The 22,287-nt window shown below is 48.8% G+C and overlaps 2 protein-coding genes across 5 annotated transcripts in view; one reads left to right on the forward strand and one right to left on the reverse strand.

The window, feature by feature from the left end:
- Window positions 1–12,954, reverse strand: part of R3HDM2 (R3H domain containing 2) — a 64,647-nt gene extending 51,693 nt beyond the window's left edge. For 3 of the 4 annotated variants that reach the window (XM_066567771.1, XM_066567772.1, XM_066567769.1), the window contains exon 1: window positions 5–214. The gene's annotated coding sequence lies outside the window, so the exon portion shown is untranslated. Of the gene's footprint in view, window positions 1–4; window positions 215–12,909 lie in introns of those variants that run through there. The other variant, XM_066567770.1, reaches the window with a different exon arrangement.
- On the forward strand, window positions 12,183–20,742 carry LOC136567815 (uncharacterized). The gene is given in 7 exon segments (XM_066567566.1): window positions 12,183–12,997; window positions 14,507–14,683; window positions 14,738–14,972; window positions 14,974–15,238; window positions 15,488–15,574; window positions 17,629–18,121; window positions 20,499–20,742. Coding segments are annotated over 7 exon segments (2,316 nt in total).
- The last annotated feature ends 1,545 nt before the right edge of the window (window positions 20,743–22,287 follow it).

Below are 22,287 nucleotides of genomic sequence, written 5' to 3' on the forward strand. Positions count from 1 at the left end.
TCACCCTGCTGGTTCTGCACTCTGAGCACGTCAGCTGTTTGCTGATTTCAGTGGAGACTCCATGGCCACGAGCAGTTCCAGAGGAATTCTGCCAGGATAATCTGGCTCCCGGGAAGCCCCCGCCAGCTCTCCCGAATAAAAACCCAAAAAATAAACCCAAAACCCCAAAAACCTGACGATTTCTGCTGCTGCTGGGGGCTCTGACAAGCAGCTCAGCAGCTCCTAGGGATGTCAGCACAGCTCTGCCAATAACCACATCCACACACCCCCCTCCTGCTCTCCTGCAAATCTTCAATGGAGCTGCCTCCGCGCAGCCGGAGCCGCCGTTAAAGACGCAGCATCCGTCCCCCAGCAGAGCCCTGGAGAAACACGGGGAGAGATTGAGGCTCCTGCTGGGTGCCCAGAGGTCCTGCAGCCAGGTCAGAGTGGTTAGGAGATTTGGGTGCTGGAGGGCCGGGCTCAGGTGTGCCCAGGTGGGGCATGAGGGCTTGAAAGGGGAGGAAGGTGAAGAAAGGATCTGAAAATGGAATCATGGAATGGTTTGGGTGGAAAGGGACCTTAAATTAATCTCATTCCACCTCCTTCCTGTATTTTAGAGATATAAAACTATCAGAGATATAATAATATGAGTATTTAGGAGATTTGTGTACCCAGAAGTGCTGGAGGGTAGCAGAGAACAGCTGGGGCTGGGGCTCAGGTGTGCCCAGATGGGACATGAGAGGGCTTGAAAGGTGAAAGAAAGGATCTGAAAATGGAACCATGGAATGGTTTGGGTCCATCTCATTCCACCTCCTTCCTGTATTTTAGAGATATAAAACTATCAGAGATATAAAACTAGGAGTATTTAAGAGATTTGAGTACCCAGAAGTGCTGGAGGGCAGCAGAGAACAGCTGGAGCTGGGCTCAGGTGGGGCATGAGGGCTTGAAAGGGGAGGAAGGTGAAGAAAGGATCTGAAAATGGAACCATGGAATGGTTTGGATGGAAAGGGACCTTAAATTAATCTCATTCCACCTCCTTCCTGTATTTTAGAGATATAAAACTATCAGAGATATAATACTAGGAGTATTTAAGAGATTTGGGTACCCAGAAGTGCTGGAGGGCAGCAGAGAACAGCTGGGGCTGGGGCTCAGGTGTGCCCAGGTGGGAAATGAGAGGGCTTGAAAGGTGAAAGAAAGGATCTGAAAATGGAACCATGGAATGGTTTGGGTCCATCTCATTCCACCTCCTTCCTGTATTTAAGGGATATAAAACTATCAGAGATATAATACTAGGAGTATTTAAGAGATTTGTGAACCCAGAAGTGTTGGAGGGCAGCAGAGAACAGCTGGGGCTGGGCTCAGGTGGGACATGAGAGGGCTTGAAAGGTGAAAGAAAGGATCTGAAAATGGAACCATGGAATGGTTTGGGTGGGAAGGGACCTTAAACTCATCTCATTCCACCCCCTTGCTGTATTTAAGAGATATAAAACTATCAGAAATATAATACTATGAGAATTTAGGAGATTTGGGTACCCAGAAGTGCTGGAGGGCAGCAGAGAACAGCTGGGGCTGGGGCTCAGGTGTGCCCAGGTGGGACATGAGAGCGCTTGAAAGGTGAAAGGTTTGGGTCCATGGAATGGTTTGGGTCCATCTCATTGCACCCCCTTGCTGTATTTAAGAGATATAAAACTATCAGAAATATAATACTAGGAGTATTTAAAAAATTTGTGAACCCAGAAGTGCTGGAGGACAGCAGAGAACAGCTGGGGCTGGGCTCAGGTGGGACATGAGAGGGCTTGAAAGGTGAAAGAAAGGATCTGAAAATGGAACCATGGAATGGTTTGGGTGGGAAGGGACCTTAAATTAATCTCATTGCACCCCCTTCCTGTATTTTAGAGATATAAAACTATCAGAGATATAATACTATGAGAATTTAGGAGATTTGGGTACCCAGAAGTGCTGGAGGGCAGCAGAGAACAGCTGGGGCTGGGGCTCAGGTGTGCCCAGATGGGACATGAGAGGGCTTGAAAGGTGAAAGAAAGGATCTGAAAATAGAACCATGGAATGGTTTGGGTCCATCTCATTCCACCCCCTTGCTGTATTTAAGAGATATAATACCACCAGAAATATAATACTAGGAGTATTTAAGAGATTTAGGAACCCAGAAGTGCTGGAGGGCAGCAGAGAACAGCTGGGGCTGGGGCTCAGGTGTGCCCAGGCAGGACATTCATTATCATTCATTTTTAGCTTTTTACATTCTGTAAGTATCCTTTCTGTATCCTTTAGTATAGTATTTTTTAATATATAGTAGTATTATAAAATTGATCTATCTGTATATTATAAAATATACAAATGTAAAAATTAAAATATAAAAATAGTATCTATACTACCTAAAATAGTATAAATATAAAATATATTTCATATATAAATATTCATAAAATATACAAATGTAAAAATTAAAATATAAAAATAGTATCTAGTATAAAATATAAAATATTTATCTATTTTATAAATATATAAAATATAAAATTTTAACTTAAAATATAAAAATTATATAAATATAATATATTAAATGTATATAAAAATAAAGATTAAAATATAAAATTAAAATATGACAACAATATAAATATATAGACTACATCTAAATATACAATATAGCCATGAAAACCATTCAAAGATCATCCCACAAACACCACTCCCAATCAGGCCAGAAGCAGAAAACTGTTCAGGATTCCATCACATTTCCTGCATCCTAAAAAAACCCCAAAGCAACCCAAGTTTGTGCTCCCCTAAAATATCCAACACTGGAGGTGCCACCTGCATTTTCCTGGTGGGAATCAGAACACAGCAAAGATGTGGGAAGATCCTTCCACCTGTACCAACCACTCCCTTAATTATTAGTAATTAATTATTAATTAGCCGCAGGCAGAGGTACAGCCCCTTTATCCCAGTTTGCCACTGAAGGAAAAAATGGAATTTCCAGGTTTTGCAGGAATGTTTTGGCAGATGGTTGAGCTCTCCCCTCCTCTCTCAGCATCAAAAATAGCTCCAGAAAAACACAGATTTTTCTCTGCTTCCTCGTGAGCAGCAATTCTGGCTTCCCAGAGACTTGTGAGAGGGGAAATTGCCATTAATGAGAAAATACAGAGTGAGTTTTTATAAAGAAAAATAAAATTAAAAACCTACTAACTCCAGACTTAGAGGTTTTCCACAATTATTGTTGAGTTTTCCCAAAAAACACGAAAATAAATCCTGGTTTGCCAAGGACTTGTGAGAGGGGAAATTGCCAATAAGAAAATAGAGTGAGTTTTTATAATGAAAAATAAAATTACAAACCTACTAACTCCAGACTTAGAGGTTTTCCACAATTATTGTTGAGTTTTCCCAAAAAACACGAAAATAAATCCTGGTTTCCCTGAGATGGGAAATTGCCACTAATAAGAAAATACAGAGTGAGTTTTTATAAAGAAAAATAAAATTTTATCACGTGCAGATAATTAAAAACATAATAACTCCAGACTTAGAGGTTTTCCACAATTATTGTTGAGTTTTCCCAAAAAACATGAAAATAAATCCTGGTTTGCCAAGGACTTGTGAGAGGGGAAATTGCCATTAATAAGAAAATAGAGAGTGAGTTTTTATAAGGAAAAATAACATTATATTCCATGCAGGTAATTAATAACCTAATCACTCTAGATTTAGAGGTTTTCCATAAATATTTTTGAGTTTTCGCAACAAACCCGAAAATAAATCCTGGTTTCCCAAGGACTTGTGAGAGGGGAAATTGCCACTACTGAGATGAGCTTTAAGGTTCCTCCCAAGCCAAAATTGGAATTTTTGGAATCCTGGGATCCCACAATTCCCTGCTAAAAGGGAGTTGCTCTCTCCCAGTCACGTCCCAGTGGGAATTTGGGATTTTTCCCTGTTCTGGGAAGGTTTGTGAAGGGTTCAGGTCCATCCAGGCAGTGCCAAGGAGAACAAATGCTGCCACCAATTCCATTCCCTGTCTGAAGCCAACCTGGGGGAGAAAAAGCCCCAAATTTTTGCCATTTTTGGGTCAAATCCCAACAGGATTGGGCTCAAAGCTCCTGGTCCTTTGAACACAGGGGAGCGGGAAGCACAAAATCCCATTTCCCCATGGAATTTCCTGCCTGAAGCCTCCCTAAGAAAGGTCAATTCGGGGATGACACCTTCCCGAACAAAGTGAATTTTGTGTCTAAACTCATCTCGGGAGAAATTAATTCCTCAAAGAAAAAAAAAAATAAAAATTGAAAAACTTCATTAAAAAACCAACAACTTCCAGGGAGCTGCTGTGCCGAGTGGGCTGGGCCTGCCCACACTCGGCCAAAGCCGAAATTGTGAATTTCTCGGGAGGAAGGAGGAGCAGCGGTGACTCAGCCCGCAGCACCCGCAGCCCCGGCTGCTCCTGGGGATGGACCTGGAGCTCCCGGATCCACGGCCCCGAGGGCCCCAGGGACTGCCCGTGGCTGGGGGGCCGTGGGTGGGCAGGGGTGGAGCCCCTTCTTCATCTTCATCATGGCTGGGGGGCTGTGGGTGGGCAGGGATGGAGCCCCTTCTTCATCTTCATCATGGCTGGGGGGCCGTGGGTGGGCAGGGATGGAGCCCCTTCTTCATCTTCATCATGGCTGGGGGGCCGTGGGTGGGCAGGGATGGAGCCCCTTCTTCATCTTCATCATGGCTGGGGGGCTGTGGGTGGGCAGGGATGGAGCCCCTTCTTCATCTTCATCATGGCTGGGGGGCCGTGGGTGGGCAGGGATGGAGCCCCTTCTTCATCTTCATCATGGCTGGGGGGCCACGGATGGGCAGGGATGGAGCCCCTTCTTCATCTTCATCATGGCTGAGGGGCTGTGGGTGGGGCAGGGGTGGAGCCCCTTCTTCATCTTCATCATGGCTGGGGCAGGGATGGAGCCCCTTCTTCATCTTCATCATGGCTGGGGGGCCACGGATGGGGCAGGGATGGAGCCCCTTCTTCATCTTCATCATGGCTGGGGCAGGGATGGAGCCCCTTCTTCATCTTCATCATGGCTGGGGGGCTGTGGGTGGGGCAGGGATGGAGCCCCTTCTTCATCTTCATCATGGCTGGGGCAGGGGTGGAGCCCCTTCTTCATCTTCATCATGGCTGGGGGGCCATGGATGGGCAGGGGTGGAGCCCCTTCTTCATCTTCATCATGGCTGGGGGGCTGTGGGTGGGGCAGGGATGGAGCCCCTTCTTCATCTTCTTCTTCTTCTTCCCACTCCTTTTCCCCTTCCTCTTCCCCTTTCTTTTTCCCCTTCCCCATTCCCTTTCCCCTTTGTTTTTCCTTTCCTTTCTCCTTCTTCCCCTTCCTCTGCCTCTTCTTCTTCCCCTTTCTCTTCTTCCTGTTCCTTCCTCTTCTCCTTTCCCTTTTTCCTTCCCCTTTCCCCTTCTCTTCCACTTCTTCTCCTCTCCCCTTCCCCATTCCCTTCCACTTCTTCTTCCCCTTCCCCTCCCTTCTTCTTCCCTTTCCTTTCTTCTTCTTCCCCTTCCCCTTTTTCCTTTCCCTTCCCCTTTCCCCTTCTCTTCACCTTCTTCCCCTTCTTTTCTCCCTTCCTCTTCTTCCTTTTCCTTCCTCTTCCCCTTCCCCTTTTTCTTTCCCCTTCTTCTTCCCCTTCCTATTTCCCTTCCCTTTCTTCCTCCCTTTCTTCTTCCTTTTCTTCTTTCCCTTCTCCTTCTTCTTCCCTTTCTCTTTCCTCTTCCCCATTTCCTTTCCCTTCTCTTCCACTTCTCCCCCTTCTTTTCTCCCTTCCTCTTCTTCTTTTTCCTTTTCCTTCCCCTTTTTCTTTCCCCTTCTTCTTCCCCTTCTTCCTCCCTGTCTTCTTCCTTCTTTCCCTTCTCCTTCCTCTTCCCTTTCCCTTCTCCTTCCCCATTCCTCTTCCCCTTCTTCCTCCCTGTCTTCTTCCTTCTTTCCCTTCTCCTTCCTCTTCCCTTTCCCTTCTCCTTCCCCATTCCTCTTCCCCTTCTTCTTTTTCCTTTTCCTTCCTCATCCCCTTTCCCTTTTTCCTGCCCCTCCCTTTCCCTTCTTTCCTTTTCCTTCCCCTTCCCTTTTTTCTTCTCCTTCACCTTCTTCTTCCCCTTCCCCTTTTTCCTTTCCCTTCCCCCTTCTCTTCACCTTCTTCCCCTTCTTTTCCCCCTTCCTCTTCTTTTTTTCCTTTTCCTTCCTCTTCCCCTTCCCCTTTTTCTTTCCCCTTCTTCTTCCCCTTCCTATTTCCCTTCCCCTTCTTCCTCCTTTTCTTCTTTCCCTTCTCCTTCTTCTTCCCTTTCTCTCTCCCCTTCCCCATTTCCTTTCCCCTTCCTCTTCCCTTTCCCTTCTCCTTTCCCCTTCTCTTCTCCCTCCCCATTCCCTTTCCTCTTCCCCTTCTTCTTTTTCCCTTTCCTTCCTCATCCCCTTTCCCTTTTTCCTGCCCGTTCCTCTTTCCCTTTTTTCCTTCCCCTTCTTCTTCTCCTTCTTTTTCCCCTTCCCCTTTTTCCTTTTCCTTCCCCTTTTTCCTTCCCCTTTTTCTTCCCCTTCCCCTTCTTTTTCCCCCCCTTTTCCCCACCCTGAGCCCCCACAGCTCCCTCAGAATTCTCCAGACCCTTTTCCTGCTGCTCCAGCCCTTCCCAGCCTCCTCTCTCCTCCTCCAGACCCACTCCAGGCACCTGGAGCTCTCTGACCTTTTTAAGTTTTTTACCAAACACCATCCAAAAAAAAAAAAAATCCAAAATCCATCCTTTAAAACAAAAAAAAATAAAAATATTCAGACCAAAGTAGGAGCTGAATCCACCTTGTCCCACACTTTTGTTTCCTTCCAGAGCTGCCAGCAACATTTCCCACTTTTATTCCCTTGGGATATTCCCCTGCAGCCACGGTGAGAGGCTCAGGGTCATCCCAACAGGTTTAAAACATTGGAATTTGGATTTCAAGCTCTGCTGGAGCCTTTGGATGCAGCCAGAAATGGATATTTGGGAAGAGTTTAAGGCAAAGAAAAGCAATCTTGGCACAGGAACGCAGGGGAAGCATCAGCAGCCCTAAATATTGGCAAGATCGGTTGATTCAGTTTCTATTTAGCCAAAAAAAACCCCAAAAAATGACTTTTAAAAAGTCTTCAAGGTGCCAAGCTGTGTTCCCTGCTCCAAATTATTTGGGAATAACTCAGTGAGTGACTGAGGTGGGAGGAGAGCTCCTAAATCTGCTCGGAAAGTTTGGCCACTGATCCCTCTGTGGTGCCCCTGGGGCAGCCACCTCCTCCTTGCAAACAATTCAAACCCAATCAATTTATTCCAATTAACCTGGTTTAATGTTTAATTTATATTAAATGGGATAACGAGGCTGGGAACAGTGGTTTAGGCACCTCCAAGGGGTGATTTGGGCACTTTCTCCCCCATAAAATCAGAGGTTTGGAATAGAGGTAAATTAAATTTAGCAGCACAAGTGGCAGCAAATAATTCAAACCCAATCAATTTATCCCAATTAATCTGGTTTAATTTATATTAAATGGGATAACGAGGCTGGTAACAGTGGTTTAGGCACCGCCAAGGGGTGATTTAGGCACTTCCCCCCCTCTAAAATCAGGGTTTTGGAATAGCAGCAAATCATTCAAACCCAATCAATTTATTCCAATTAATCTGGGTTTTAATTCAGATTAAATAACGAGGCTGGGAGCAGTGGTTTAGGCACTTTCTCCCCCATAAAATCAGGGGTTTGGAATAGCAGCAAATTAAATTTAGCAGCACAAGTGGCAGCAAATAATTCAAAGCCAATCAATTTATCCCAATTAATCTGGTTTAATTTATATTAAATGAGATAATGAGGCTGGGAACAGTGGTTTAGGCACCTCCAAGGGGTGATTTAGGTACTTTCCCCCCTCTAAAATCAGGGTTTTGGAATAGCAGTAAATTAAATTTAGCAACATAAATGGCAGCAAATAATTCAAACCCAATCAATTTATTCCAATTAATCTGGTTTAATTTATATTAAATGGGATAACGAGGCTGGTAACAGTGGTTTAGGCACCTCCAAGGGGTGATTTAGGCACTTCCCCCCCTCTAAAATCAGGGGTTTGGAATAGCAGCAAATAATTCAAACCCAATCAATTTATCCCAATTAATCTGGGCTTTAATGCAGATTAAATAACGAGGCTGGGAGCAGTGGTTTAGGCACCTCCAAGGGGTGATTTAGGCACTTTCTCTCCCATAAAATCAGGGGTTTGGAATAGCAGCAAATAATTCAAACCCAATCAATTTATCCCAATTAATCTGGGTTTTAATTCAGATTAAATAACGAGGCTGGTAACAGTGGTTTAGGCACCTCCAAGGGGTGATTTAGGCACTTCCCCCCCTCTAAAATCAGGGTTTTGGAATAGCAGCAAATTAAATTTAGCAACACAAGTGGCAGCAAATCATTCAAAGCCAATCAATTTATCCCAATTAATCTGGGTTTTAATTCAGATTAAATAACGAGGCTGGGAGCAGTGGTTTAGGCACTTTCTCCCCCATAAAATCAGGGGTTTGGAATAGCAGCAAATTAAATTTAGCAGCACAAGTGGCAGCAAATCATTCAAAGCCAATCAATTTATCCCAATTAATCTGGGTTTTAATTCAGATTAAATAACGAGGCTGGGAGCAGTGGTTTAGGCACTTTCTCCCCCATAAAATCAAGGGTTTGGAATAGCAGTAAATTAAATTTAGCAGCACAAGTGGCAGCACTGCTCCAAGGGGAACCAGGGGGATCCGGTGTCACAGCTGGAAGGAGGGGCTGGCCCTGGGTGTTCTCCACTGCTCCTAACTCAGGAATTCATCCAAAATAAAAAAGAGAAAAAGCAGCAAATTCAATTTATTCCCTATCCAGGTCAGTCCCTCTGATCAGGGAATCCTGCAATAATTTGGGTTGGGAGGGATTTTAAAGCTCAAAATTGTGAAGTTCAAAACTTTAAAGTTCCACCATCCCTGCTCCAAGTTCTGTCCAACACTGGACAATTCCAGGGATCTGCAATTCCTTCCAAACCCTCTTCTTATTCTTATTTCAACATTATTTTATTCCATGGCATTTCTAAATCAGCATTTTTTATCTCAAGGTTTGTACACAGCTTTGGAGAACTGGAGAATTCTCTAAAATTCATTTCCCACAATCAGAAATTCACCCAAAAAAAGAAAACAGCAGCTCCTTCCCATCCAGGTCAGTCTCTGTGATCAGGGAATTCTGCAATAATTTGGGTTGGGAGGGATTTTAAAGCTCCAAACTTTAAAGCTCCAAAATTCAAGTTTTAAAGGTTAAAGTTCCACCATCCCTGCTCCAAGTTCTGTCCAACACTGGACACTTCCAGGGATCTGCAATTCCTTCCAATCCTCTTCTTATTCCTCTTTCAACATTATTTTATTCCATGGCACTTCTAAATTAACATTTTTCATCTCAAGGTTTCTACACAGGTTTGGAGAATTTGAGAAATTCTCTAAAATTCATTTGGAAATTCAACCAAAAAAGAAAACAGCAGCTCCTTCCCATCCAGGTGAGTTCACCAAGCCCCTCTAACCAGGGAATTCTGCAATAATTTGGGTTGGAAAGGATTTTAAAATTCCAATTTCACCATCCCTGCTCCAACCTGGCCCTGGACACTTCCAGGGATCTGCAATTCCTTCCAACCCCTCTTCTTAATTCTTATTTCAACAATATTTTATTCCATGGCATTTCTAAATCAGCATTTTTTATCTCAAGGTTTCTACACAGGTTTGGAGAATTGGAAAATTCTCTAAAATTCATTTGGAAATTCACCCAAAAAAGAAAACAGCAGCTCCTTCCCATCCAGGTCAGTCCCTCTGATCAGAGAATCCTGCAATAATTTGGGTTGGAAAGGATTTTAAAATTCCAATTTCACCATCCCTGCTCCAGCCTGGCCCTGGACACCTCCAGGGAGCTGCAATTCCTTCCAACTCCTCTTTAAAATTAAAAAATTCCTGTGAGACTCAGCACTCCCCACCCCAGCAATCAGCAGAACCCCAAATCCTCACTCCACAAATTCCCAAAATTCCCACTCTGGACCTTTTGTTTTTTGGGAAACTCAAATGGAAGGTAGAAATTTTTAAATTAATTTAAATTAAGAGGGAGGGAGGCGGAGCTGAGATTTGAGCCAGGAAACTCAAAAGGAAGGCAGGAATTTTAAATTAATTTAAATTAAGGGGAAGGGAGGTGGAGCCCAGATTTGAGCCAGGAAACTCAAATGGAAGGCAGGAATTTTTAAATTTATTTAAATTAAGAGGGAGGGAGGTGGAGCTCAGAATTGACCCAGGAAATTCAAGTGGAAGGCAGAAAATTTTAAATTAATTTAAATTAAGAGGGAGGGAGGTGGAGCCCAGATTTGACCCAGGAAATTCAAGTGGAAGGCAGGAGTTTTAAATTAATTTAAATTAAATTGTTCAGGAAGGAGCACCAAGGATTTTGGTGATGTTTTCTTCTCACAGCTCCAGCAGAAGCTCAGAAGCACAAATTTCTACCACCACATTTCACAGACCCAAAGATGCTTTAATTAACACTTTAATTACCACAACTCATCTACAGCACCTCCTGCCAGGGACAGAAACAAATCTGACCCTCAGCACAAACTCCAGGTACCAAAACCAGAATCCTCAGGAGGATTTAAAGGATTTAAAGAAAAAACCCCAAAAACTGCACAAAATTCTAGCAGCACATTTCACAGACCTAATGATGCTTTAATTAACACTTTAATTACCATAACTCACCTTTAAATCCTCCTACCAGGGACAGAGAAACAACTCTGACCCTCAGCCCAAATTTTGCAGGTATCAAAATCAGAATCCCTGGGAGGATTTAAAGCATTTAAACCAAAAAAAATTTTTTAAAAACTGCACAAAATTCTAGCAGCACATTTCACAGACCCGAGGATGCTTTAATTAACACTTTAATTACCATAACTCATCTACAGCACCTCCTGCCAGGGGACAGAAACAACTCTGACCCTCAGCACAAACTCCAGGTACCAAAACCAGAATCCTCAGGGGGATTTAAAGGATTTAAACCGAAAAAAGACCCCAAAAAATGCACAAATTTCTACCAGAACATTTCACAGACTCAAGGATGCTTTAATTAACACTTTAATTAACAAGAACTCACCTTTAAATCCTCCTACCAGGGACAGAGAACCAACTCTGACCCTCAGCACAAATTCCAGGTACCAAAACCAGAATCCTCAGGGGGATTTAAAGAAAAAGACCCCAAAGAACTGCACAAATTTCTACCACCGCATTTCACAGACCCAAAGATGCTTTAATTAACACCTTAATTACCATCAACTCCTGCCAAGGGACAGAAACAACTCTGATGCTCAGCCCAAATTTTGCAGGTAACAAAATCAGAATCCCTGGGAGGATTTAAACCAAAAAACAAAACAAAACAAAACAAAAAAATCATATTTTTATGGATCCCATCAGCACTAAACCAGCTGGGCACTCTAAACCAGCACCTTCCCAGCTGCTGGGAGATCCCAGATTGGGAATAATTCCCAGGAAAAGGGGAATCGCCTCCAGGAAAAGGGGAATCGCCTCCAGGAAAAGGGGAATCGCCCACAGGAAAAGGGGAATCGCCTCCAGGAAAAGGGGAATTACCCACGGGAAAAGCGGAATCATCTCTGGGAAAAGGGGAATCGCCTCCAGGAAAAGGGGAATCACCTCCAGGAAAAGGGGAATCGCCCCCGGGAAAAGGGGAATCGCCCCCGGGAAAAGGGGAATCGCCCCCGGGAAAAGGGGAATCACCCACAGGAAAAGGGGAATCACCCACGGGAAAAGGGGAATCGCCTCCAGGAAAAGGGGAATCACCTCCAGGAAAAGGGGAATCGCCCCCGGGAAAAGGGGAATCACCTCCAGGAAAAGGGGAATCGTCTCCAGGAAAAGGGGAATCGCCCCCGGGAAAAGGGGAATCACCTCCAGGAAAAGGGGAATCGCCTCCAGGAAAAGCCTTTCAGAGCAATCACGTTGTGCATGAGGACACCAGAGCATCACCCGTGCCCCCGGTGCCCGCGGCTCTCGGGCTCCACGTGCGCCGCTAACGGGCCCGGGGCAGCGGCTCCGTGAGAGCCTCCGAGCACCGCCGGGAGCAGCGGAGAGCGGGCACCGAGAGGGGCACGGCGGGAACCGGGGCTGGACCCCGAGAGAGGCAGAGAAGGAACCGGACCCGGAGATGGGACGGAGCCGGACCCCGAGAGCGGCGGGACAGGAACCGGACCCCGAAAGGGGCAGAGCAAGAACCGGACCCCGAAAGGGGCAGGGCAAGAACCGGACCCCGAGAGGGGCAGGGCAAGAACCGGACCCCGAGAGGGGCAGGGCAAGAACCGGACCCCGAGAGGGGCAGGGCAAGAACCGGACCCCGAGAGGGGCAGGGCAAGAACCGGACCCCGAGAGGGGCAGGGCAAGAACGGGACCCAGAGAGGCGCAGGACGGGAACCGGGGCCAGACGGGAGCCGGACCTGGAGAGGCGCAGGGCGGGAACCGGACCCCCAGAGCGACAGGGCGGGAACCGGGGCCGGACCCCGAGAAGGGCAGGACGGGAACCGGGCACCGAGAGCTCCCCGAGAGAGGAGATCAGAAACTGACCCCCGAGAGAGGCGGAGCAGGAGCCGAATCCCGCGGCGAGCGACCCCGAGAGAGGCAGCCCCGGGCCGGGAACCATGCCCGGGAACAGCCCCGGGAAGCATCCCCGGAGCAATCCCCGGGAACCATCCCCGAGAGCAGCCCCGGGCCGGGAACCCCCTGCAGGAACCATCCCCGGGAGCAGCCCCGGGCCGGGAACCACCCCCACGGCGGAAGGAGCGGTCACCCTGCGGTTGGGTCCCCGCCGTGCCCGGTGCCCCGCGATCCCCATGTTACCCCCAGCCCCGCTCCCCCCACCCCGCCCCCGCCGCACTTACCGGGACCGGGCCGCGCCGGGCCGGGCCCTGCGCCGCGGGGCCGCCGCCGCCACCCCGGGCCGGGCCGGGCCTGGGCCAGCCCTGCGGGGTGGGGCGGGATGGGGATGGGGAGGGGGGGGAGGGGAGGGTGACCGGAACGGGGAAAAACGGGAAAGAAACGGGAAAAAAAAAAAAGGGAAAGAGGAGGCGGCCCCTCCCCCGCGGCGTGCGCGCTGCGTCAACGCGCCGTGCGCGCTGCGTCATCATCCTGCGCCCGCTGCGCCCGCGTTGCTGTGGCAACCGGAGGGACGCTACGCGGGAGGGGCGTGGGACGCCCCCTGGCGGCGCGGAGGGAGCGAGGGCGCCTTTTATAGAAATGGGCGTGGTGTGGGCGGGGTTATGACAGGCTCCGCCCAGCAGGTGCGGTGGGAGTAAGGCTCCGCCCCCTCGGGGGTCCCGCTTGGCCCGGGGTCCTCCGACCCCGGAGGTCCCGAATTCACCAGGGGTCCCAAATTCACCTGGGGTCCCAAATCTCCTCGGGGATCCCGAATTCACCTGGGCTCCCAAATTCACCCGGAGTCCCACATTTTCCCGGGGATCCCGCAGCTTCCAGAATCCTCTATCCCTGGGGATCCCAAATTCTCCAGGGGCCCCACATCTCCCCGGGGGTCCCACATCACCAGGGATCCCATATCCTGCAGGATCCTCTGTCCCCCAGTATCCCAAATTCCGCAGGAATCCCACATTTCCCCGGGGGTCCCACATCACCAGAGATTCTACGGTTCCCATGATCCTCCATCCTCAGGGATCCCAAATTCCCCAGAGGATCCCAAATTCCTCCGTAATCCCACAGCTCCCCAGGGATCTCACATCACCGAGGATCCCAGATCCCACCGGATCCTCTGTCCCCGGGGATCCCAAATTCCCCAGGAATCCAAAATTCCCCAGGGGTTCCACATTTCCCCGGGACTCCCACATCAACAGGGATCTCACATCCCCCAGGATCCTCTATCCCCAGGGATCCCAAATTGCCCAGGGGTCCCACATCTCCACAGAGGTCCCAAATTCCCCAGGGATTCTCCATCCCCGGGCACCCCACATCCATGGACACCCCTCCCAAAGGATCCCTCATTCCCCCCATGGATCCCTCATCCCCCAGAGAACCCCCTCCCACCTGGAATTCCCTTTCTCTGAGTCTCCCCCATTAGTCAGGATCTCCAATTTTCAGATTTCTCCACCTCCAACCACTCCTCGACCCCCCAAAATCCCCCTTCCCCGACCTCCAGAGATCCCCCTACCCTCAGGGATCCCCCATTGGTCGGGATTTCCCATCTCCACCTCCAAAGAGCCCTCGACTCCCCCAAAATCCCCTTCTCTGAGCATCTCCAGAGATCCCCAGAGATGCCCCCGCCCTCGGGGGTCCCCCATTGGTCAGGATTTCCTATCTCCAGATATTTCCACCTCCAACCACCCCTCGACCCCCCAAAATCCCCTTCTCAGAGGATCCCCGACCTCCCCTCACCCTCGGGGACCCCCATTGGTCGGGATCTCCCATCTCCACCTCCAACCACCCCTCGACCCCCCAAAATCCCCATTGGTCGGAATCTCCCGTTTTCAGATATCTCCAAAGACCCCTCGACCCCCCAAAATCCCCCTTCTCTGAGGATCCCCGACCTCCAGAGATCCCCCCACCCTCGGGGATGCCCTCCAGACACCCCGGGATCCCCCCGGTGTCCCCGGGAGTCCTCACCGCGTCTCTGCCCGTGCACCGGGATGGCACCGAGGCGACACCGAGGTGACACCGGGGTGACACCGGGGTGACACCGGGGTGGCCTCGATGTCCCCCCCGAGCTGCACCAGCCCCATCGGCCCCGCTCCACCTTAACCGGAGCGGCCGCTCCGCTCTGCCCGGGCGGCTCCGGCGGAGCTCGGGGGCGTTTATCTCACCCGGGATCAGCCAATATTTGTGGCCACGTCAGGAGAACGAGCCCGGTGCTCCCGGCTCACTCCAGTTCCACCCCCCTGCTCCCGTTCTGCTGCTCGGACGCTGCTCGGGGTCCGTCCCGTTGTCACCTCCCGCCACCGGAGATGCCGCTGCCCGTGGTTCTCCTTCTCCTGAGCCTCCCACGGATGGCGGCTGCCAAGGGCGGGCGGTGCCCGGTCTGCGGGGTGGCCTCGCTGGCCCCCGGGGCTCAGCGGGACGCGCTCCTGGCTCTGGCCAAGCAGAGCATCCTGGCCAAGCTCCGCTTACCGGGCAGACCCGGCGTGCCGCGGCCGCCGTCCCGGGGCTCGCTGCTCACCGCGCTCCGCACGGTGCTGCGGGACGGGGCTGCCACCGCCGGCATGATCCGGGATGGAGCTGACACCCCCGGGATGCTCCGGGATGGAGCCGACACCCCCGGGATGCTCCGGGATGGAGCCGACACCCCCGGGATGATCCGGGATGGAGCTGAGACCCCCGGGATGATCCGGGATGGAGCTGACACCCCCGGGATGCTCCGGGATGGAGCTGACACCCCCGGGATGATCCGGGATGGAGATGCCGCCCCCGGGATGCTCCGGGATGGATTCGCCACCCCCGGGATGCTCCGGGACGCCGCCGGGATGCTCCGGGACGCGGCTGCCACCCCCGGGATGCTCGGGACGGGGCTGCAGGAGTTCGAGCTGCTGAGTTTTGCTGAGTCAGGTGAGGGCGGATCCGCGTCCGGCGGGTGGGGGGCACCGGCACCGGGGGGAGGGTTCACAGAGGTCCCAGGACGAGGGAAGAGATGAGGAGGATCTTAACTCCATGTTTCAGAAGGCTGATTTCTATATTATTTCTATTACATTAAATTTATATTTATATTTATATTATATTTATAGGTTTATTATATTTATATTTATATTTATATTTATATTTATATTTATATTTATATTTATATTTATAGGTTAATTATATTTATATTTATAAATTATATATATATTTATATTTAAAATATATTTATATTTTTATTTATATTTATATATAAATTATAACTTTTAAAATATATATAATTATATATATAATATATATTAATATATATTTTATATATATTTTAGTATATATATTATATTAAAAGAAAATTATCTTTTAAAACTATACTAAAAGAATAGAAGAAAGGATTTCATCAGAAGGCCAGCAAGGAAAGGAAAAAATGGAATGATAATAAAATCTTGTGACTGACCAGAGAGTCCGAGACAGCCAGACTGTGATTGGCCGTTAATTAAAAACAACCACATGAGCCAATCCCAGATGCACCTGTTGCATTCCATAGCAGCAGATAATTATTATTTACATTTCATTTCTGAGGCCTCTCAGCTTCTCAGGAGGAAGGATCCTAAGGAAAGGATTTTTCTCCAAACCCGTCCGAGGCAGGAGGGCGGGGAGGCGCAGGGCAGAGCCGGGGTGGATGCGGGGACGCTGCTGCTGGAGGCGGTGCCAGCTCCCGAAGCTGCCCAGATGCGAGGGTGGCAGCTGTGCTGCTCTGTGGCGTCGCCTGTCGCCCGCTTGGGCTGAACCCTCCCCGCTTGTGCTGGAGGTGAAGGGGTCACACGGCCACGTTTTCCTAAAATGGGATTTTTAGCCTCGGTTTTCTGTCGGTTCACAGCGTGTGGATGGAGCTGCGCAGCTCACTGTGCCTGCACATCCCACCCAGAGCAGGGGGTGCCTCATTTCACCCCAGAATCTGCTGCTTCTGGCAGGGGAAAACTCCCCAAAACACACTCAGGGCTCCTGAAAGAAAAAAATAAAAATATCACCACTGGGAAAAAAATATTCGATTTCTACACAGACATCTTTCCTTGGAGAGACCCAAGCTCACCACCCCATCCCACAGAGCATCCTGCACTGTCACAGAGGTGTTTCCTGAAAAATCCCTTTGCCAGGATTGTCCTCCTGAGAAGCTGAGAGGCCTCAGAAATGAAATATAAGTGGTTGTTTTTAATTAATGGCCAATCACAGCCCAGCTGTGTCAGACTCTCTGAGTCTGTCACCAGTTTTTATTAAGATTCTTGTCTGGCTTCTGATGTTTCCTTTCTCTTTCTTTAGTATAGTTTTAGTGTATCATTTCAGTATAGTATATCATATCAGCCTTTCTTTTCTCTTTTTTAGTATTGTTTTAGTATATAATTTTCATATAATATGATATGACAATAATATAATATAATATAATATAATATAATATAATATAATATAATATAATATAATATAATATAATATAATATAATATAATATAATATAATATAATATAATATAATATAATTAATATAATTAATATAATTAATATAATATTATAATATCATAGTCATATCATAAAGTAATAAATCAGCCTTCTGAGAACTTGGAGTCAATTCTCATCTCCCACCTCGTCCCGGGGACCCTCACAACCCCAGCACAACAGGGCTGGGACAGGATCACTCCCCCTGTCACGAGCTTCCATCATCATTCTTGTTAAGCTTTCTGATGTCTCCTTTCTCTTTCTTTAGTCGAGTTTCAGTGTAGCATTTTCATATAATATAATATAACATCATATTGTATCATATAATATCATATCACATCATATCATATCATAATCATATCATATAATAAAATAATAAATCAGCCTTCTGAGAACTGGGAGTCCATTCTCATCTCTCATCCCATCCTGGGGACCCTCCCAACACCACAGCAGGGCTGGGACAGGATTTCGCTTCACTCCTGATCCTCCTCTCGCTTCTGCCCAGGTTCCTCCACTTCCCGCAGCGTCCGCCTCCATTTCCGCTTCTCCCCGGAGGTGGCCAGGAGCGCTGAGGTCCAGCAGGCCACCCTGTACCTGTTCTGGACGTCCCCTGGGCCCCACCCTGTCACCGTCAGGCTCCTCCAGCCAGACCCAGCAGGACCAAACCTGACGGTGACCAGCGAGGCCCGGCTGGAGGTGCAGGGACCCGGCTGGACCACGCTGGACGTGGCAGCGGCCGTGCAGAGCCTCTTCACCCAGGACACCCCACGGCTCACGGTGCACCTGGAGCTGCCAGAGCATTGGGCATCCCCTCTCCCATCCTACCAGGGCCATTCCCACCAGCCCTTCGTGGTGGCCAAAGCTCATTCCAGGGCTCCCCACCGCGTGCGGCGGCGCGGCGTCGATTGCGGGGCCGATTCGCGGATGTGCTGCCGCCGGGAGTTCTTCGTGGATTTCAAGGAGATCGGTTGGGAGGATTGGATCATCCAGCCCGAGGGGTACGTTTTGAGGAGAATAAACAAAACTCCACAACTTTTGTGAAGTTTTGCGGAGATAAACAAAACTCCACAACGTTTTTTGTGGAAGTTGTAAAGTACAACTTAATTGTACTTTACAATAAAGTTCACGGTACTTAAAGTTTATTACAGCGCTGGACGCATGTGGGAATCGTTCTTTTAAAATGCCACGTGTACCTCTGGGGGCTTCAGGTCCCTTTTTATCTCCTTCTCAAATATATATGCATAGAGTTTCACAATAGGTTGTGAAAGGGACAAGATGGGCACCATGGTGCTGGTACCTGTGTTTTGTGGAGATAAACAAAGCTCCACAACTTTTGTGAAGTTTTGTGGAGATAAACAAAACTCCACAACGTTTTTTGTGGAAGTTGTAAAGTACAACTTAATTGTACTTTACAATAAAGTTTACGGTGCGTTTATTACAGCGCTGGACACGTGTGGGAATCGTTCTTTTAAAATGCCACGTGTACCTCTCGGGCTTCAGGTCCCTTTTTATCCCTTTCTCAAATACATTTGCGTACAATTTCACAGCAGGTTGTGGAAGGGACAAGATGGGCACCACGGTGCTGGTACCTGTGTTTTGTGGAGATAAACAAAACTCCACAAGTTTTTTGTGGAAGTTGTAAAGTACAACTTTATTGTACTTTACAATAAAGTTTACGGTACATTTATTACAGCGCTGGACACATGTGGGAATCGCTCCCTTACAATGCCATGCGTACCTCTGGGGACTTCAGGTCCCTTTTTATCCCTTTCTCAAATACATATGCCTACAATTCCACAATAGGTTCATGCATCTTCATTTTTACAAATTTCCCGTGACATTTGCTGCTAGTTCTTCTTTATCAGAAAGAATTCTTAGGTCAGGTTTGTCACAGACATCTTTTATGAGAAATCCTTCCTGAGAAGCCGAGAGGCCTCAGGAACAAAATGCAAACAATGGTTATCTGCTGCTGTAGAATGCAACAGGTGCATCTGGGATTGGTCTCATGTGGTTGTTTCTAATTAATGGCCAATCACAGCCCAGCTGGCTCAGACTCTCTGGTCTGTCACAAGATTTTATTATCATTCCATTTTTTCCTTTCCTTGCTGGCCTTCTGATGAAATCCTTCCTTCTATTCTTTTAGTATAGTTTTAATATAATACATATATCATAAAATAATCAATCTGCCTTTCTGAAACACACACGTTTTATGAAAAATCCTTTCCTTAGGATTTTTTTCTCCTGAGAAGCTGAGAGGCTTCAGGAACAAAATGCAACCAATGGTTATCTGCTGCTGTGGAATGCAACAGGTGCATCTGGGATTGGTCTCATGTGGTTGTTTCTAATTAATGGTCAATCACAGTCCAGCTGTCTCAGACTCTCTGTCCGAGCCACAAGCTTTTGTTATCATTCCATTCTTTTTCTATTCTTAGCCAGACTTCTGATGAAATCCTTTCTTCTATTCCTTTAGTATAGTTTTAATATAATATATATTATAAAATAATAAATCAAGCCTTCTGAAACACGGAGTCAGATCCTCGTCTCTTCCTCATCCTCAGACCCCTGTGAACGCGGTCACAGAGGCTGACCTGCTCTCACAGCACTCTCTCTGTCTCTCGTTATCACCCTCTGTCTCCCCCCCTTATCTCTGTCTTTCACTGAAGCAGTTTCTCTGAGGCTTTTGCAGTCAGGCTAAATATTGCCAGCTTGGGGTCTGTGTACAAATCACAAACAGGATGGGGCTGCTGAGGAACTGCCTTGAGCTGTTTGATTTTCCAGCATCAGTCTCATTACATGGTTATGACAATGAGACGATGCCAGCAGCTCACATCTCAGGCAGCAGACTAAAAACTTCATGTTACAACTCACTTTATGAGCTTTTTGACCAATCACACAAAGCAAAAGCACATTGACAGTAGTTCTATCCAATCACCATAAGCACAGGTACCTTTGGTTAAACAATGCTTGCTTATTTTGAATACAATACCTGCTTGTAAGCCCTAAAACACAACGCACAGAGCTCCATTATTAAGCTTTAACTTTCCTAATATCTTGCTAGATAAACTTTCTGCAGCTCAGAGAGCTATTCAGACAAGCATTAATACACAGGCCATTGTTCTATCTGCCTTTGCTTTCCCTACAGTTTAAATAATTTTTCTGCTGTCCTAACTCATGGCTGCTGCTTAGCTCTGCTCACAGTTCTGCTGTATCTGAGGCCTGCCTTTTGCAGCTTTCCCAAAACCCTCTGATTTTTTGGATTCCCACCGCTAAATACCTATATTTTCTAACCACAGACTCAACTCAAAAAAAAAAAAATCTACATTTGGCTTAAATCAAAACGGATTTCTAGCCTGGAAAATTTCTCCTCTGCCTCAGGTACCACATGAATTACTGCTCGGGGCTGTGCCCGCTGCACATGGCCGGCATCCCCGGCCTGGCCGCCTCCTTCCACACCGCCGTCCTCAGCCGCATCAAGGCGGCGAGCGCGGCGGCGGCCGTGGACTCGTGCTGCGTGCCCACCCAGCGCCGGCCGCTCTCGCTGCTCTACTACGACCGCGACAGCAACATCGTCAAGACCGACATCCCCGACATGATCGTGGAGTCCTGCGGCTGCACCTGAGCGGGGATGGGGAGGGTGGGGGGGCTCCTTCCCGGCTCCTCCCGGCTGGACGGGCTGAGGGACTGAGGGGCTGATGGACTGAGGGACTGATGGACTGAGGGACTGATGGACTGACAGACAGATGGACTGAGGGGCTGATGGACTGAGGGACTGATGGACTGACAGACAGATGGACTGATGGACTGATGGACTGAGGGACTGACGGACTGATGGACTGAGGGACTGATGGACTGAGGGACTGATGGACTGAGGGACTGAGGGACTGAGGGGCTGAGGGACTGAGGGACTGATGGACTGACAGACAGATGGACTGAGGGACTGATGGACTGAGGGACTGACGGACTGATGGACTGAGGGACTGAGGGACTGACGGACTGATGGACTGAGGGACTGAGGGGCTGAGGGGCTGAGGGACTGACAGACTGATGGACAGATAAACTAATGGACTGACGGACTGAGGGACTGATGGACTGAGGGGCTGAGGGACTGATGGACTGACAGACAGATGGACTGAGGGACTGAGGGAGTGAGGGACTGACGGACTGAGGGACTGATGGACTGAGGGGCTGAGGGACTGATGGACTGACAGACAGATGGACTGAGGGACTGAGGGAGTGAGGGACTGACGGACTGAGGGAGTGAGGGACTGATGGACTGATGGACAGATAAACTAATGGACTGATGGACTGATGGACTGAGGGTCTGAGGGACAGAGGAACTGACAGACAGATGGACTGAGGGACTTCTCCTGACAGACTGACAGATCGATGGACTGATAGACTCATGTACTGATGGACTGACGGACTGATGGATTTATGGACTCATGGACTCATGGACTGAGGGATTAACAGACTGAGGGACTGACAGATGGACTGAGGGACTGACAGACTGAAGGACTGATGGACTGAGGGTCTGACAGACAGATGGACTGATGGACTGAGGGACTTCTCCTGACAGACTGATGGACTGACAGATTGATAGATTGATAGACTGACGGACTGATGGATTTATGGACTCATGGACTCATGGATCGACTGACTGAGGGACTGAGGGACTGACGGACTGAAGGACTGACGGACTGAGGGACTGACGGACTGACGGACTGAGGGATTTATGGACTCATGGACTCATGGACTGAGGGATCGACAGACTGAGGGACTGAGGGACTGAGGGACTGAGGGACTGACGGACTGAGGGACTGACGGACTGAGGGACTGAGGGATTTCCCCAGCTGCAGACCCCACATCAGCCCGGTCCCTCTGCCGTCCCACCCCGAGGTCCTGCTGTGCCCTGGGTGCAGCCACAGCAGCCCAGGACCCCCCCGAGTCCCCCCTGGGCTGCTGGGGTGGCGAGGGCCGAGGGCCGGGGTCCCCCCATGGTCCCAGCCGGGTGGACACGAGGCTGAGCAGGGAGAGAAGAGGGAAACGCATCCAAGTGGGAGGAATTGTCTCCCTCTGCAGGCACCCCGGCTGCTGGTGCTCAGCGCAGACTCCCAGTGCTCTGTGTGTGTGTGTGTGTGCCCCGTCACTCACTGGCACACCTGGA

The sequence above is a fragment of the Molothrus aeneus genome, chromosome 30 (genome assembly GCF_037042795.1).
Source record: "Molothrus aeneus isolate 106 chromosome 30, BPBGC_Maene_1.0, whole genome shotgun sequence".
NCBI classification, from domain to species: Eukaryota; Metazoa; Chordata; class Aves; order Passeriformes; family Icteridae; genus Molothrus; species Molothrus aeneus.